At 31.3% G+C, this 16,061-nt stretch overlaps 2 protein-coding genes across 2 annotated transcripts; both read right to left on the minus strand.

Moving 5' to 3' along the window:
• Positions 1-472: 472 nt before the first annotated feature.
• On the minus strand, positions 473-13,759 carry LOC117904123 (polynucleotide 5'-hydroxyl-kinase NOL9-like). Its single transcript, XM_034816640.1, has 10 exons — positions 13,560-13,759; positions 12,362-12,459; positions 12,197-12,230; positions 11,037-11,206; positions 10,825-10,892; positions 2,749-2,864; positions 2,011-2,191; positions 1,669-1,768; positions 1,105-1,349; positions 473-722 (listed from the first exon to the last, which is right to left on the minus strand). The coding sequence occupies exons 1-10, from the start codon at positions 13,757-13,759 to the stop codon at positions 624-626; spliced, it is 1,311 nt and encodes a 436-aa protein (XP_034672531.1). The 3' UTR covers positions 473-623.
• A 425-nt stretch (positions 13,760-14,184) lies between these two features.
• Positions 14,185-14,937, minus strand: LOC117904125 (NEP1-interacting protein-like 1). Its single transcript, XM_034816641.1, has 2 exons — positions 14,531-14,937; positions 14,185-14,440 (listed from the first exon to the last, which is right to left on the minus strand). The coding sequence occupies exons 1-2, from the start codon at positions 14,935-14,937 to the stop codon at positions 14,185-14,187; spliced, it is 663 nt and encodes a 220-aa protein (XP_034672532.1).
• Positions 14,938-16,061: the final 1,124 nt, after the last annotated feature.

Genomic DNA, 16,061 nt, shown 5'->3' on the forward strand with positions numbered 1-16,061 from the left:
TTTAACAATAAATATTTATTTTAATTTATTTATAACGGATTGTTTTCATAAGGTCTTAGTGTTATAACTTTTATAACAACGATATGTTGGTAATTTTGTTTTGTTTTATTTTTTATCTAAAATTATTTTTAGATAGTAACTTAGGTGATGTTTGTTTTTTTTACTCTTAGCTGAAAGCAATTTGTTTTCATAATTTAGGTTGTTTATTTTTTTACTTTTTAATGACTTATTATAAACTTTTTACTAAATGGAAGAAGCCAATATATAGTTTTTTTTCTAAATAGAAAAAATAACATATTGATTTTTCTTTACTTTTTAATACTTAATAGAAATAAAATACTACAAAAACAAACAACTTAATATTTAATACTATTAAGCATTAATGTTTTATTTAGAATTAAGTAAAAAAACAAACACCACCTATTCTTCGTTAAAAATCCAAAATTGTTATTCATGCCACTGCACAAAATCATAAAAAATAAAATAAAAATAAAAATCTAATACAATGAAAGTTAGTTCTGCCAACAGCAATTTCCAAAGTAATTATTCCCTTCGATTTTTTTTAATAAAAAAATAAAAAAAACAGTCCCAGAAGATGCTTTCCTTGATGTTCCAACTTCCAACTAAGGTCGTCCTGGACCAGTTCCAAATCTTAGGCGTTGGTTGTCAAAAGCCCGAGAAACTAGTAAGAGTCTTGCATCATCTTCAGGTATTTCACGTTCCTGGAAAAAAGGAATTGTGAGAAATGCAGATAAGTAGAAAATTAAAAAATCTGAATACAGGCATTTAGTAAGACAAAAAATCCAAGCACATTAAGGAACCACTGGAAAGATCGATCACTTGATGAATGTTTTCTAACTGTGTAAGTCATTTCAGTTTCTAGTATTGTGGTGCTGCTATTCACTATAACATAATCCAGGGCCATTTTTGTAGGATTCATTAGCTTCTATCAGGAATTTTCAATGCACAAAGCCTGAGTCCAGTTCCCTGACTTGAGCTGAATTATTTCAGGGTCACCCTTGATATCAAACTAGAAATGAAAAAGAAAAAATACAAAAGAAGTGAAATTTTTTTTTGATGGATTATCAGGGCAGGAAGACTCACTTTTAGGCCACCGTAGTATGCTTCCACAGCTGGAAACGAAGGGATAATTTTGCGAGCTTGCATCAGGTCCCATATATAATTTGCAGTGGTAAATCCACCAGTCTGCAAAGAAATAATTTTAACCAAAATAAGTAAAGTTATGAGGAGAATTTGATGGAAAATAATTAGCATTTCCAGAGCGCTTTGTGGAACGGGTGTAAGCACATAGAGTAAACGTTTGAATGTGTCGATGCCTCTTACAATTCCTGGATCACAAAAGCAGCAGGCAAAAGAAAAATATAAGAACATATCTTTCTGAAAAAATTTCTATATGCAATTCATTGTGCTAATGCATCTACATCATTATCTATATTTCTCAAATTACTACCAAGAAATCTCTTATGACTTATACTATTGTCACCCGATAAGCACTTGGCTTTCAATGGTCAAAATCTCTCAATTTCTTTGAAAGACTCAAAATAACAATCAACAAAATCATTGCTTCTGCAAAATAGTACAAGAATTATATGGCAAAGCAGAAACAATGAATTGAACATAGGTCAGACATTGTAGCAAAAAACTTACCAAGGTCAATGCATGGAGATAAATTTTCAGAATCTTCAGAACTAACTGCCAAGCCAACAATGGTTGCATTCAAACTGTATAGAATTTCAGTACTTGGGACCTAGCATATAATTTTTGTGCCATAAAAGAAAGGTGTTATATTACTGAAAGGGGATGGAAACGTAAAAATAATGCTGCAGAAAAAAAAAATAATGAGCAGAGTATTATACTGATTCACTTCTGCCTCTGAAATGTCAACAGGAATGGAGTATAATATCAAAAAGGGTATTGATGCAACATGTGCTGAAAAGATTGCCTTTTAAAAACTATGTTACAAACTTCATGTCAATGTATCATACCAACCTGGCAATGGAGATGCTTAATCTTGATACTTGATATGGGAATTTCATAAGGAGGGTGAGAGGCCAATGCATGTGCAAGTTCTTTGATTGTTGTGATATTCAAGTTACTTGGAAAACACTGCCTGAAATAAGCCATTATTCGTAAATCCCGTAAAAGGCCTGCATCTTTTTGTACTAAGACCCTGGAAAACATAATGGAGAAGAGCTGTAAGAAATAACAATTAAATCTTTCAGAAAATTCCATTTCTTCTGGTTCTAGCAAATTAAAATATATGCTGCTTATGAAATTAACTTTCACTCAATACCAAATATTGAAATGACTTTAATCAGAAAAAAGATTAAAATTGGGATTCAGAAGCAACAATTCTTCAAGCAGCTAATACGTAGCTACAGTTCCTTACCAAAATGTAGGAGATGATAAATTGATTAATTGCTTGTCTTTTAAATTAATGCCCTCAGTATAAGTTGCTTCTTGATGTAGGTGATCATTTTTCCCAATATTAATAAATTAGAACTCTAGAAATGGACAAATAGAATTTGACATTCAACTAAGAGATTGTCAAGTAAAGAGAAGAAATGCCAAAATATCTGAAGCAGTTCATGTTCACCACCTATAGTGATCTAGAATTCTATGCAGTAAAAATAAAAAGGAAAATCATGAAAGACTATAAAAAGGGAGGAAAACTGCTTTCGTAGTTCAATAGTTTCAGAGCAAAAAAGGAGAAAGATAAGAACTTATGATCTCTTAAAAGAGTCCTGACGAGCTGAACTGACCTCAATTCGATTCACTGACTCTTTATGATCCTCATCCAACCAGAATGCTCCAGATGGAAGATTCTTACCCTCAGCAGAAATGTTTATCTTAACTACATGGGCAAGAGGAACAGGGGAGCATAAAATTGAATCAAATGACACTCACACAAAGAGAGTAGTATCCAGCAAAGAACTAATATAAGTTTGAAGTAAACTAGCCCATATTATATGGTAGAAAAGGGAAATAGAAAAAGTAAGCTCACCTTTTACCCATCCAGGTGTATTAACAACAAGGGGCAACTCTGTTTTAACTTTTAACAGGCTTTTTGCTGCCCTTGAGCATGCAGTACTCCCTTCGATAGTAATCATACAGTGCAAATATATTATTCAAGTACGCTGTTGGGTCCCTTTTTGAAGAAATGTCACCAAAAAAATAGCATCTAAGAGAAGTAAAGATTGAACTGTCAGAGATCACATTAGATACAACTATACAAGAGTCCACCTTTTGTAGACAGAGCATGTAATAGGTCAAAGGCAACATTTAGAGATCACAATACACGTATCTACATTTGATGTGGCTGCATCCCATGTCATAATCAGCGGAACAAATCTTTCTGGGTTAAGATTCATTACTAAAACTTTGAAGTAAAATTCCATATGTGCATCTTAAGTTCAGACTAAAACCTAATTTAAAAATAAAAAATAAAAATCATCCACATCAAAAGCGGTGATTCTATAATTCCTAAAAACCTTCAATTAAAAACCACATTCTAAAAAAATTACCTTATCCCAGCAAGCTAAAGTAAAATCTTTATGTCTGGCAAGTTCTTGCAATTATTCATCACATATCATCTTCTTGCACTGGAACCATGGTTTTGCATCCAGCAGTGATGGATTCATTTCATAAAAATCCCCATAGACCAACAGACTATAACAAGCTAGCAATTGTAGGCAATATAAATCACAATCCACTGAATAACCATATTTTATTGCTGTAAATTTGCTATAACATTAGACTACTTCAACCAGAAATTTTCAAACTTATCATCATCCATTCTCTGCTAGAATGGTTCATTAGTTCACATGAGCCCCTGATCCAGAACGGTTCATTAAACCACATGATTCCCTTTTTCCCACTCCAAAAAGCCTTGAAATCCATTTTATCCCACTCCTCATCACTCATCACAGTGTCCATGTAGTCTTGATAATGTTGAAACAAACAATATTTTCCATTTAGATACATTTTAAGATCAAATTGTAAGTCTTGTAATATAACAAAGTTCATGAAGTCGGACTCCCTAAAGCAATTTCCAATCAAAAAATGCATTTTTCGTTTCTAATAAAAAAAAAAAAATACATTTTCACGGATTCTTCAAATATAGAGTAGAATCCATAACGAGCAATATCAGAGTTTAGGATTGCATACCTCTCTGGCGTCTTGAGGCATGGGATTGTCAAATCTAATAATTAAAGAATTATTAGAAAACAGAACAAAGAAAACCAAGCCACTGTAAAGAGAAACTCAGGAAATTTTTTAACTAAAGCAGTATGTTGACCAGATTGTTTGAGCATCATTTATCTGAAAAAGGTTCAGGGTTGGATATCTTATAATTTGGGATCCGAGGAAACAAGAATCTCCAATAAACCAAGTTTGGTACAACTATTTGCACAATTGAGGTGATATTTTCTTTCTCTTTTTGAGGTCAAAAAAATTAAATTTCATTCTATTTTCCTACTTCATTCTGCGATAAAAGGATGTTGCCATACAGAACACATATCCATGTAATAGCATAAGCCTAGTTAATCATTCGGGTCCATAAAGACACACAACTGATGAACCTTCAAATTTAATACATTCCCATTCAATAATGGCGAATATTTGACACATAAAGATCAAATTTATGTGTATTTACAGTTTATTCATAAAAATTTACAAAATTCCAACTCCCATTGCACACAAGAAAGAACATTTAGAAACAAACAATTCGTCAAACATTATCCAGGCATACAAACATACAGAATTTGATACCTATTTGTGTTATTTCTTCATTTGAATATGTACTTACTCAATTTTCATACAACTTTGATTAAAAAGAAAAAAAAAAGAAAAAAAAGAAAAAACCCATCTTCCCATCAACACGAAAAGGCAACACTAGTGTCAAACACCAAAGAAACACAACGGCGTTTCAGAAAATTCGAGGTATAAAAGAAGAGACTTTGCATCAGACCTCTGAAGGAGAATATTGAGAAGGTGGCGAGAAAAGGTGGTCTTGCCACAGTTCTTGGCGCCGCAGACGAGAGCAACAGAAGGCGGCGAAGTGACCGAATCGTAAGCTATGGTTTCGGCACCTTCGGACCATTCCTCTGTTATATTTATATAAATATATATATTGTTGGTTAAAAATAAAGTGTAAGAAGAGTTACACTTTTGAAAAATAACCTTTGAAAATAAAGTGTAAGAAGGGTTACACTTTTAAAGTGTAAATTAAACACATGATTAAGTTTTGAAATGTTACAAAACTTGAAAGGTTAATGAAGACAATGAGTCTTCTCATCTTTGTAACTTTACAAAACTTAAGAGGTATTTACACATATGATTAAGTTTTGAAATGTTACAAAACTTGAAAGGTTAAGGAAGACAATGAGTCTTCTCATCTTTGTAACTTTACAAAACTTAAGAGGTTAAGTGTAAGAGAGTTACACATTTGAGATTAAATCATGTTTAATGTGTGAATTAAACATATGATTTAATTTTTGAATGTTACAAAGATGAAGAGATTGAGGAAGACAATGGGTTTTTTCTCATCCTTGTAACCTTTTTTCAACCCTAAGAGTGCTATATATATGACTTTTCTTCTTTTGAAATCTTATGCAGAAAAGTGAAAAGGCTTGATCAATCCCAAAACTATTTCCATTAGTTCCCTAAAGATTTCTAGAAGTGGGAGGAAATAAAGTCTTTGGACAAAGTTCCAAGAACTTGTTTGAGTCTTTCTTGTGTTCTTCTTCTTCTTGTTCTTATTTTGCAACTTTGAGAGTTTTATTGTATCAAAGTGAGTGTTTGAGAGTATTTCTTTTCTCCATTGTATCCAATTTTCGTCAACATCCTCTGGTATGCATATGTCGGGCGATGGAGCTTCAACTTCAGAAAGTGCGTAGAAGATAACATGCATACTCGGATGAAAATATAGGAATACATCGGTAACTCTATTTTACAGATTGATAGATATTTTGATAAAAATACGAGAGAACAAAAATTAATAAAAACTCATAAAATTATTGGGAAAAACTCTAAAAAATAATATAATAAAAATAATTTACATATGATATAATTTATCATATTTGATAATAATATTATGTGTAAATATAAAATATGAATTTTATAAGTACATATTTATTATTAAGTCACATAAAATATTATTCAATAATAATATTGTGACATTTGAATATAATATATCTAATTTTAAAATATATTTAATATTAAAATTATAATTCATTTAATTTATTGAATAACATAAAATAAATGATGATATAACAAATCGACTCAAAAAAATTCTCATTTCATTCTAACAAAATACAAGAAGGAATTGTTCAAAGTATTATATAAGTATCTTGCGTAAAAATCCTCAACTTGAGATGGCAGGCATCTTGAAGCGGCACAAGGGACACATCTGACTCCTCTCCAACCATTCTATAATGCAATCTTCGTGATAAACATGCGAACATGGCATCCGACTAACTTCCGATTCCGTCGCAAACTCTTCTAGGCATATTATACACTTGTCTGTCGAATTTACATCCTCAAACTTGATCTTCTCAAGTGCCTCAATGGAAGCTCTAGTTGCAGGCATAGACAAGTCGATCACATCATTCAATGAAGACGTCATAACCTCAGCCATAATCTCATCTAATTCATCTTCATCTTCTTCCTCTTCCTCTTCCTCTTCCTCGCCCATATACCACATATCAATGTCCACCACCATAGGAATTATGCGACGACCGATGTTGGTGGTTTCATTCGCCAACAAAACAGCACCGGAGCGTATCTCTTGCACGAATGATGCATGCAAGATTGAAGGTATACCCATAAGAAAAAGCAGGAGAGATACCTGTTCGAAGGCAAGACTATGGCTTCTTAATAACTGATCACGCCTAACCACAAACAACCTCCTTCTCATAGGACCGATCGTGTTCACATCACGTAGTCTTATAGGACTATCATCTTCCAGCCAGTAGTTTAAGACCGCATCTCTAACATGAAACTCCATGAAGAACACATCCCACAGCAGCCCTTCATCATCCTCACCATCGGCAACAAGATCAGGCTGCCGCAGAATACTACATCTAGGACCAACCAAGATCGGCATAACTAACTAGGAATCAAGACCAGGTACGGGACACAACTATAATGACTTGAAATTGAGTCTAGTTTTCCACACCTACTCTTATTTATAGGATTTTAGAGTCCTATTAAAATTATTATTATATTTTTCATTTTGAAGTTACTTTTAATAAATTACGTCTCATTTTAGTTTAATTGAAATAATAATTTATTTTATTTAGAATAAAATTTAATTTCTTGAAAATGTGAATCATTAATTAATTTAAATTAATTACTGATTAAGCTTAATGAATAATGTTTTTTCATTAATACGGTTTTATTTTCTTAATACTTTTAAAGGTATATTTAATGGTTAATTTCACATGTTAATCTAATTAAAATGACCTGAATTACCTGAATATGTTTTTGAAAGAAAAAATAAAGAATAGTTTTAGGAAAATAGAAAATTAGAAAATTTGTTTGAGTATTTTTATAAAATTAGTTTCAATTGTTTTTCTTGTTATTATTTTTAAAAAAATTGACGTATGTATGTAAATTTGATTAAAAATATGGAAATTATGGAAAAAATAAAAATAAAATTTCAAAATACTTAAAAATCAGGGAAGATACGAAAAATATAAAGAATCCTTATATTTTTAGCATCCTCCAAAATTTTCACTTTTTTGAAAATTTAATTTTTTTTTTCTTACTTTTAATAATTATGATATTGTTTAAAATGTACTAATTACACTAGAATAGATTGAAATTATGCATAAAAAATTAAAACTTGGAAATACTTAAAAATTATGAAGGGTACGAGTTATTTTATTTTTTTCACTTCAAATAGTTATGATATTGTTTATATACACTAAGATTGATGGAATTTATGAAAAATAAATTAAAATACTTAAATATTCGGGAGGTACGAGGAATGTGGGGAATTGTCTTTTAATTTTAATTTCCAATTTTTTTTTAAAAAAATTTCCACTTCCAATAGTGTTGATATTACTTAGGCATATTAATCCGTTAACAATTTCTTCACATTTTTTATACTCTTAAATTTTATATATTTATCTTCTTTTAATTTTTTTTTCAAAAAATACTTTCAAAGTTTCATCTAATATTCTCCATACAAAATGGAAATTATAATAAAATTTAATAATACAATTTTTAGTTATTATTTGATAGATTATTAATTTAATTTTTAACAATAAATATTTATTTTAATTTATTTATAAATGATTTTTTTTATAAGGTCTTAGTATAACTTTTATAATAACAATGAGTATGTTGGTAATTTTGTTTTGTTCTATTTTTGGTCTAAAATTCTTTTTAGATAGTAACTTATTATTCGATTAAAAATCCAAGATCGTTATTCAAGTCACTACACAAAATCATAAAAAATATATATAAATAAAAAATAAAAAATAAAAAATAAAAATAAAAATCTAATACAATGAAAGTTAGTTCTTCCAACAGCAATTTCCAAAGTAATTATTCCCTTCGAATTTTTTAATAAAAAAATAAAAAACAACATTCCCAGAAGATGCTTTCCTTGATGTTCCAACTTCCAACTAAGGTCGTCCTGGACCAGTTCCAAATCTTAGGCGTTGGTTGTCATAAGCCCGAGAAACTAGTAAGAGTCTTGCATCATCTTCAGGTATTTCACGTTCCTGGAAAAAATGAATTGTGAGAAATGCAGATAATTAGAAAATTAAAAAATCCAAGCACATTAAGGAACCACTGGAAAGATCACTTGATGAATGTTTTCTAACCCTGTCAGTCATTTCAGTTTCTAGCATTGTGATGCTGCTATTCACTATAACACAATCCAGGGCCATTTTTGTAGGATTCATTAGCTTCTATCAGGAAATTTCAATGCACAAAGCCCGAGTCCAGTTCCCTGACTTGAGCTGAATTATTTCAGGGTCACAAGTGAAATTTTTTTTTCATGGATTATCAGGGCAGGAAGACTCGCTTTCAGGCCATTGTAGTATGCTTCCACGGCTGGAAATGAAGGGATAATTTTGCGAGCTTGCATCAGGTCCCACATATAATTTGCAGTGGTACATCCACCAGTCTGCAAAGAAATAATTTTAACCAAAATATGTAAAGTTATGAAGAGAATTTGATGGAAAATAATTAGCATTTCCAGAGCGCTTTTGTGGAACAGGTGTAAGCACATGGAGTAAACGTTTGAATGTGTCGATGCCTCTTACAATTCCTGGATCTCAAAAGCAGCAGGCAAAAGAAAAATATAAGAACATATCTTTCAGAAAAAAATTCTATATGCAATTCATTGTGCTAATGATCCACATCATTATCTATATTTCTCAAATTACTACCAAGAAATCTCTTATGACTTATACTATAGTCACCCGATAAGCACTTGGCTTTCAATGGTCAAAATCTTTAAATTTCTTTGAAAGACTCAAAAAATTTAAAAACTGGAATAATAATCAAAACAATCATTGCTTCTGCAAAATAGTACAAGAATTATATGGCAAAGCAGAAACAATGAATTGAACACAGGTTAGATATTGTAGCAAAAAACTTACCAAGGCCAATGCATGGAGATAAATTTTCAGAATCTTCAGAACTAACTGCCAAGCCAACAATGGTTGCATTCAAACTGTACAGAATTTCAGTACTTGGGACCAAGCATATAATTTTTGAAAAGGTGTTATATTACTAAAAGGGGATGGAAACGTAAAAATAATGCTGCAGAAAAAAAAAATAATGAGCAGAGTATTATACTGATTGACTTCTGCCTCTGAAATGTCAACAGGAATGGAGTATAATATCAAAGAGGGTATTGATGCAATATGTGCTGAAAAGATTGCCTTTTGAAAACTATGTTAGAAACTTCATGTCGATGTATCACACCAACCTGGCAATGGAGATGCTTAATCTTGATACTCGATATGGGAATTTCATAAGGAGGGTGAGAGGCCAATGCATGTGCAAGTTCTTTGATTGTTGTGATATTCAAGTTACTTGGAAAACACTGCCTGAAATAAGCCATTATTCGTAAATCCCGTAAAAGGCCTGCATCTTTTTGTACTAAGACCCTGGAAAACATAATGGAGAAGAGCTGTAAGAAATAACAATTAAATCTTTCAGAAAATTCCATTTCTTCTGGTTCTAGCAAATTAAAATATATGCTGCTTATGAAATTAACTTTCACTCAATACCAAATATTGAAATGACTTTAATCAGAAAAAAGATTAAAATTGGGATTCAGAAGCAACAATTCTTCAAGCAGCTAATACGTAGCTACAGTTCCTTACTAAAATGTAGGAGATGATAAATTGATTAATTGCTTGTCTTTTAAATTAATGCCCTCAGTATAAGTTGCTTCTTGATGTAGGTGATCATTTTTCCCAATATTAATAAATTAGAACTCTAGAAATGGACAAATAGAATTTGACATTGAACTAAGAGATTGTCAAGTAAAGAGAAGAAATGCCAAAATATCTGAAGCAGTTCATGTTCACCACCTATAGTGATCTAGAATTCTATGCAGTAAAAATAAAAAGGAAAATCATGAAAGACTATAAAAAGGGAGGAAAACTGCTTTCGTAGTTCAATAGTTTCAGAGCAAAAAAGGAGAAAGATAAGAACTTATGATCTCTTAAAAGAGTCCTGATGAGCTGAACTGACCTCAATTAGATTCACTGACTCTTTATGATCCTCATCCAACCAGAATGCTCCAGATGGAAGATTCTTACCCTCAGCAGAAATGTTTATCTTAACTACATGGGTAGGAGCAATATATTTTAACACATCCACCAGTATGTCCTGACCAATACCTGGGCAAGAGGAACAGGGGAGCATAAAATTGAATCAAATGACACACACAAAGAGAGTAGTATCCAGCAAAGAACTAATATAAGTTTGAAGTAAACTAGCCCATATTATATGGTAGAAAAGGGATATAGAAAAAGTAAGCTCACCTTTTACCCATCCAGGTGTATTAACAACAAGGGGCAACTCTGTTTTAACAGGCTTTTTGCTGCCCTTGAGCATGCAGTACTCCCTTCGATAGTAATCATACAGTGCAAATATATAATTCAAGTACGCTGTTGGGTCCCTTTTTGAAGAAATGTCACCAAAAAAATAGCATCTAAGAGAAGTAAAGATTGAACTGTCAGAGATCACATTAGATACAACTATACAAGAGTCCACCTTTTGTAGACAGAGCATGTAATAGGTCACAAGTAACATTTAGAGATCAAAATTCACGTATCTATATTTGATGTGGCTGCATCCCATGTCATATTCAGCAGAACAAATCTTTCTGGGTTAAGATTCATTACTAAAACTTTGAAGTAAAATTCCATCTGTGCATCTGAAGTTCAGACTAAAACCTAATTTAAAAATAAAAAATAAAAATCATCCACATCAAAAGTGGCGATTCTATAATTCCTAAAATCACCTTCAATTAAAAACCACATTCTAAAAAAATTACCTTATCCCAGCAAGCTGAAGTAAAATCTTCTTGCCGGGCAAGTTCTTGCAATTATTCATCACATATCATCTTCTTGCACTGGAACCATGGTTTTGCATCCAGCAGTGATGGATTCATTTCATAAAAATCCCCATAGACCAACAGACTATAACAAGCTAGCAACTGTAGGCAATATAAATCACAATCCACTGAATAACCATATTTTATTGCTGTAAATTTGCTATAACATTAGACTACTTCAACCAGAAATTTTCAAACTTATCATCATCCATTCTCATCCAGAATGGTTCATAAGTTCACATGAGCCCCTCATCCAGAATGGTTCATTAAACCACGTGATTCCCTTTTTCCCACTCTGAAAAGCCTTGAAATCCATTTTATCCCACTCCTCATCACTCATCACAGAGTGTCCATTTAGTCTTGATAATGTTGAAGCAAACAATATTTTCCATTTAGATACAGTTTTAAGATCAAACCGTAAGTCTTTTAATATAACAAAGTTCTTGAAATCAGTCCCCTAAAGCAATTTCCAATCAAAAAATGCATTTGTTGTTTCTGATAAAAAAACAAAAATACAATTTCATGAATTCTTCAAATATAGAGTAGAATCCATAACTAGCAAGATCAGAGTTTAGGATTGCATGCCTCTCTGGCGTCTTGAGGCATGGGATTGTCAAATCTAATAGTTAAAGAATTATTAGAAAACAGAACAAAGAAAACCAAGCCACTGTAAAGAGAAACTCAGGAAATTTTTTAACTAAAGCAGTATGTTGACCAGATTGTTGCGAAGGTAGAATCATAAATGAGTACCTGGAGTAAGTTGGTCAATTACAGTGAGGGATAGAAATCCAGGAGGAGTAAACTCAGTCTGGCCAACATCTGTATCCAAATAAGCTACTTTTTGATATCTGCAAACCAAAGAGAAAAAGACATTTTAAAGGGTCTAGTCTATGAAAACATGTTGCTATCACACACAAAATCAGACCCAAACCAGAAACATTATCTATAAAATACATGTAAAAACAAACCAAATCACCCACTGATTTATCCCTTTGATCTATGCACAGGCTCAGATAAAAAAAAGTTATTTTATATTTACCGAGAGACCAATAGAGGAAATTAAGGGAATATTAAATGTACAAGCATCACTGCATATGCAAAACAAATTGAAGTCCAATTACAGAATAGCCACATGTAAAATTACACATAAAGATCAAATTTTGTGCTGTCACATATATTTTGCATTAGTTTAAACCCACCACCCACCAAAAAAAGAAAAGAAAAAACAAACAAACAAACAAATAAATGCTCCATTTGCTTATCAAGAAAAGTAGAAACAAAATAAAGCAAAACTTTGAGCATCATTTATCTGAAAAAGGTTCAGGGTTGGATATCTTATAATTTGGGATCCGAGGAAACAAGAATCTCCAATAAACCAAGTTTGGTACAACCATTTGCACAATTGAGGTGATATTTTCTTTCTCTTTTGGAGGTCAAAAAAATTAAATTTCATTCTATTTTCCTACTTCATTCTGCGATAAAAGGATGTTGCCATACAGAACACATATCCATGTAATAGCATAAGCCTAGTTAATCATTCGGGTCCATAAAGACACACAACTGATGAACCTTCAAATTTAAAACATTCCCATTCAATAATGGCGAATATTTAATACATAAAGATCATATTTAAGTGTATTTACAGTTTATTCATAAAAATTTACAAAATTCCAACTCCCATTGAACACAAGAAAGAACATTTAGAAACAAACAATTCGTCAAACATTATCCAGGCATACAAACATACAGAATTTGATACCTATTTGTGTTATTTCTTCATTTGAATATGTACTTACTCAATTTTCATACAACTTTGATTAAAATGAAAAAAAAAGAAAAAACCCATCTTCCCATCAACACGAAAAGGCAACACTACTGTTAAACACCAAAGAAACACAACGGCGTTTCAGAAAATTCGAGGTATAAAAGAAGAGACTTTGCATCAGACCTCTGAAGGAGAATATTGAGAAGGTGGAGAGAAAAGGTGGTCTTGCCACAGTTCTTGGCGCCGCAGACGAGAGCAACAGAAGGCGGCGAAGTGACCGAATCGTAAGCTATGGTTTCGGCACCTTCGGACCATTCCTCTGGTATGTATATGTCGGGCGATGGAGCTTCAACTTCAGAAAGCGCGTCGAAGATAACATGCATACTCGGATGAAAATATAGGAATACATTGGTAACTCTATTTTACAGATTGATAGATATTTTGATAAAAATACGAGAGAACAAAAATTAAATAAAAACTCTAAAAAATAATATAATAAATAATAATTTACATATAATATTTGATAATAATATTACGTGTGAATATAAAATATGAATTTTATAAATATATATTTATTATTAAGTTACATATTATTCAATAATAATATTGTTACGTTTTATTATAATATATCTAATTTTAAAATATATTTCATATTAAAATTATAATTCATTTAATTTATTGAATAACATAAAATAAATGATGATATAACAAATCGACTCAAAAAAATTCTCATTTCATTCTAACAAAATACAAGAAGGAATTGTTCAAAGTATTATATAAGATATGTTGTTATCTTGCGTAAAAATCCTCAACTTGAGATGGCAGGCATCTTGAAGCGGCACAAGGGACACATCTGACTCCTCTCCAACCATTCTATAATGCAATCTTCGTGATAAACATGCGAACATGGCATCCGACTAACTTCCGATTCCGTCGCAAACTCTTCTAGGCATATTATACACTTGTCTGTCGAATTTACATCCTCAAACTTGATCTTCTCAAGTGCCTCAATGGAAGCTCTAGTTGCAGGCACAGACAAGCCGGTCACATCATTCAATGAAGACCTCATAACCTCGGCCATAATCTCATCTAATTCATCTTCATCTTCTTCCTCTTCTTCCTCTTCTTCCTCTTCCTCTTCCTCGCCCATATACCACATATCAATGTCCACCACCATAGGAATTATGCGACGACCGATGTTGGTGGTTTCATTCGCCAACAAAACAGCACCGGAGCGTATCTCTTGCACGAATGATGCATGCAAGATTGAAGGTATACCCATAAGAAAAAGCAGGAGAGATACATGTTCGAATGCAAGACTATGGCTTCTTAATAACTGATCACGCCTAACCACAAACAACCTCCTTCTCATAGGACCGATCGTGTTCACATCACGTAGTCTTATAGGACTATCATCTTCCAGCCAGTAGTTTAAGACCGCATCTCTAACATGAAACTCCATGAAGAACACATCCCACAGCAGCCCTTCATCATCCTCACCATCGGCAACAAGATCAGGCTGCCGCAGAATACTACATCTAGGACCAACCAAGATCGGCATAACTAACTAGGAATCAAGACCAGGTACGGGACACAACTATAATGACTTGAAATTGAGTCTAGTTTTCCGCACCTACTCTTATTTATAGGATTTTAGAGTCCTATTAAAATTATTATTATATTTTTCATTTTGAAGTTACTTTTAATAAATTACGTCTCATTTTAGTTTAATTGAAATAATAATTTATTTTATTTAGAATAAAATTTAATTTCTTGAAAATGTGAATCATTAATTAATTTAAATTAATTACTGATTAGGCTTAATGAATAATGTTTTTTCATTAATACGGTTTTATTTTCTTAATACTTTTAAAGGTACATTAAATGGCTAATTTCACATGTTAATCTAATTAAAATGACCTGAATTACTTGAATATGTTTTTGAAAGAAAAAATAAAGAATAGTTTTACGAAAATAGATAATTAGAAAATTTGTTGGACTATTTTTATAAAATTAGTTTCAATTTTTTTTCTTGTTATTACTTTTTTAAAAAAAAAAAAATTGATGTATGTATGTAAATTTTATTAAAAATATGGAAATTATGGAAAAAAATAAAAATAAAATTTCAAAATACTTAAAAATTAGGGAAGATACGAAAAATGTAAAGAATCCTTGTACTTTTCGTACCCTTCAAAATTTCCACTTTTTTGAATTTTGAATTTTTTTTTTTTTTTTTTTACTTTGACTTGTTATGATATTGTTTCAAATGTACTAACTACATTTAGGATTGATGAAAATTATGCATAAAAAAATTAAAACTTGGAAATACTTAAAAATTATAGAGGGTACAAAGAATGTGAGGATCCTCATATTCTTCGTACCCTCCGAATTTTGTATTTTTTAAAATTTTATTTTATTTTTTTTACTTCAAATAGCTATGATAATGTTGATATACACTAAGATTGATAGAATTTATGAAAAATAAATTAAAATACTAAAAAATTTGGGAAGTATGAAGAATGTGGGGAATTGTCTTTTAATTATAATTTTCAATTATATTATTTTTTTTTCCACTTCCAATAGTATTGATATTACTTAGGCATATTTAATCACATTGTTCACAATTTCCTCACATTTTTTATACTCTTAAAATTTTATATATTTGTCTTATTTTAATTTTTTTTT

Source organism: Vitis riparia, chromosome 17 (assembly GCF_004353265.1).
Source record: "Vitis riparia cultivar Riparia Gloire de Montpellier isolate 1030 chromosome 17, EGFV_Vit.rip_1.0, whole genome shotgun sequence".
Lineage (NCBI taxonomy): Eukaryota > Viridiplantae > Streptophyta > Magnoliopsida > Vitales > Vitaceae > Vitis > Vitis riparia.

Bases quoted from the DNA above. Each gene is read 5' to 3' on its own strand.
- LOC117904123 (XM_034816640.1), bottom strand. From the start codon at position 13,759: ATGCATGTTATCTTCGACGCGCTTTCTGAAGTTGAAGCTCCATCGCCC. The intron at 11,207-12,196 runs GCATGCAATCCT...TACTTCTCTTAG, and splicing joins TGCCTCAAGACGCCAGAGAG to ATGCTATTTTTTTGGTGACA. The intron at 1,769-2,010 runs GTTGGTATGATA...ATTATATGCTAG, and splicing joins TTAAGCATCTCCATTGCCAG to GTCCCAAGTACTGAAATTCT.
- LOC117904125 (XM_034816641.1), bottom strand. From the start codon at position 14,937: ATGCCGATCTTGGTTGGTCCTAGATGTAGTATTCTGCGGCAGCCTGAT. The intron at 14,441-14,530 runs GTATATGGGCGA...CGAGGTTATGAG, and splicing joins GTGGTGGACATTGATATGTG to GTCTTCATTGAATGATGTGA.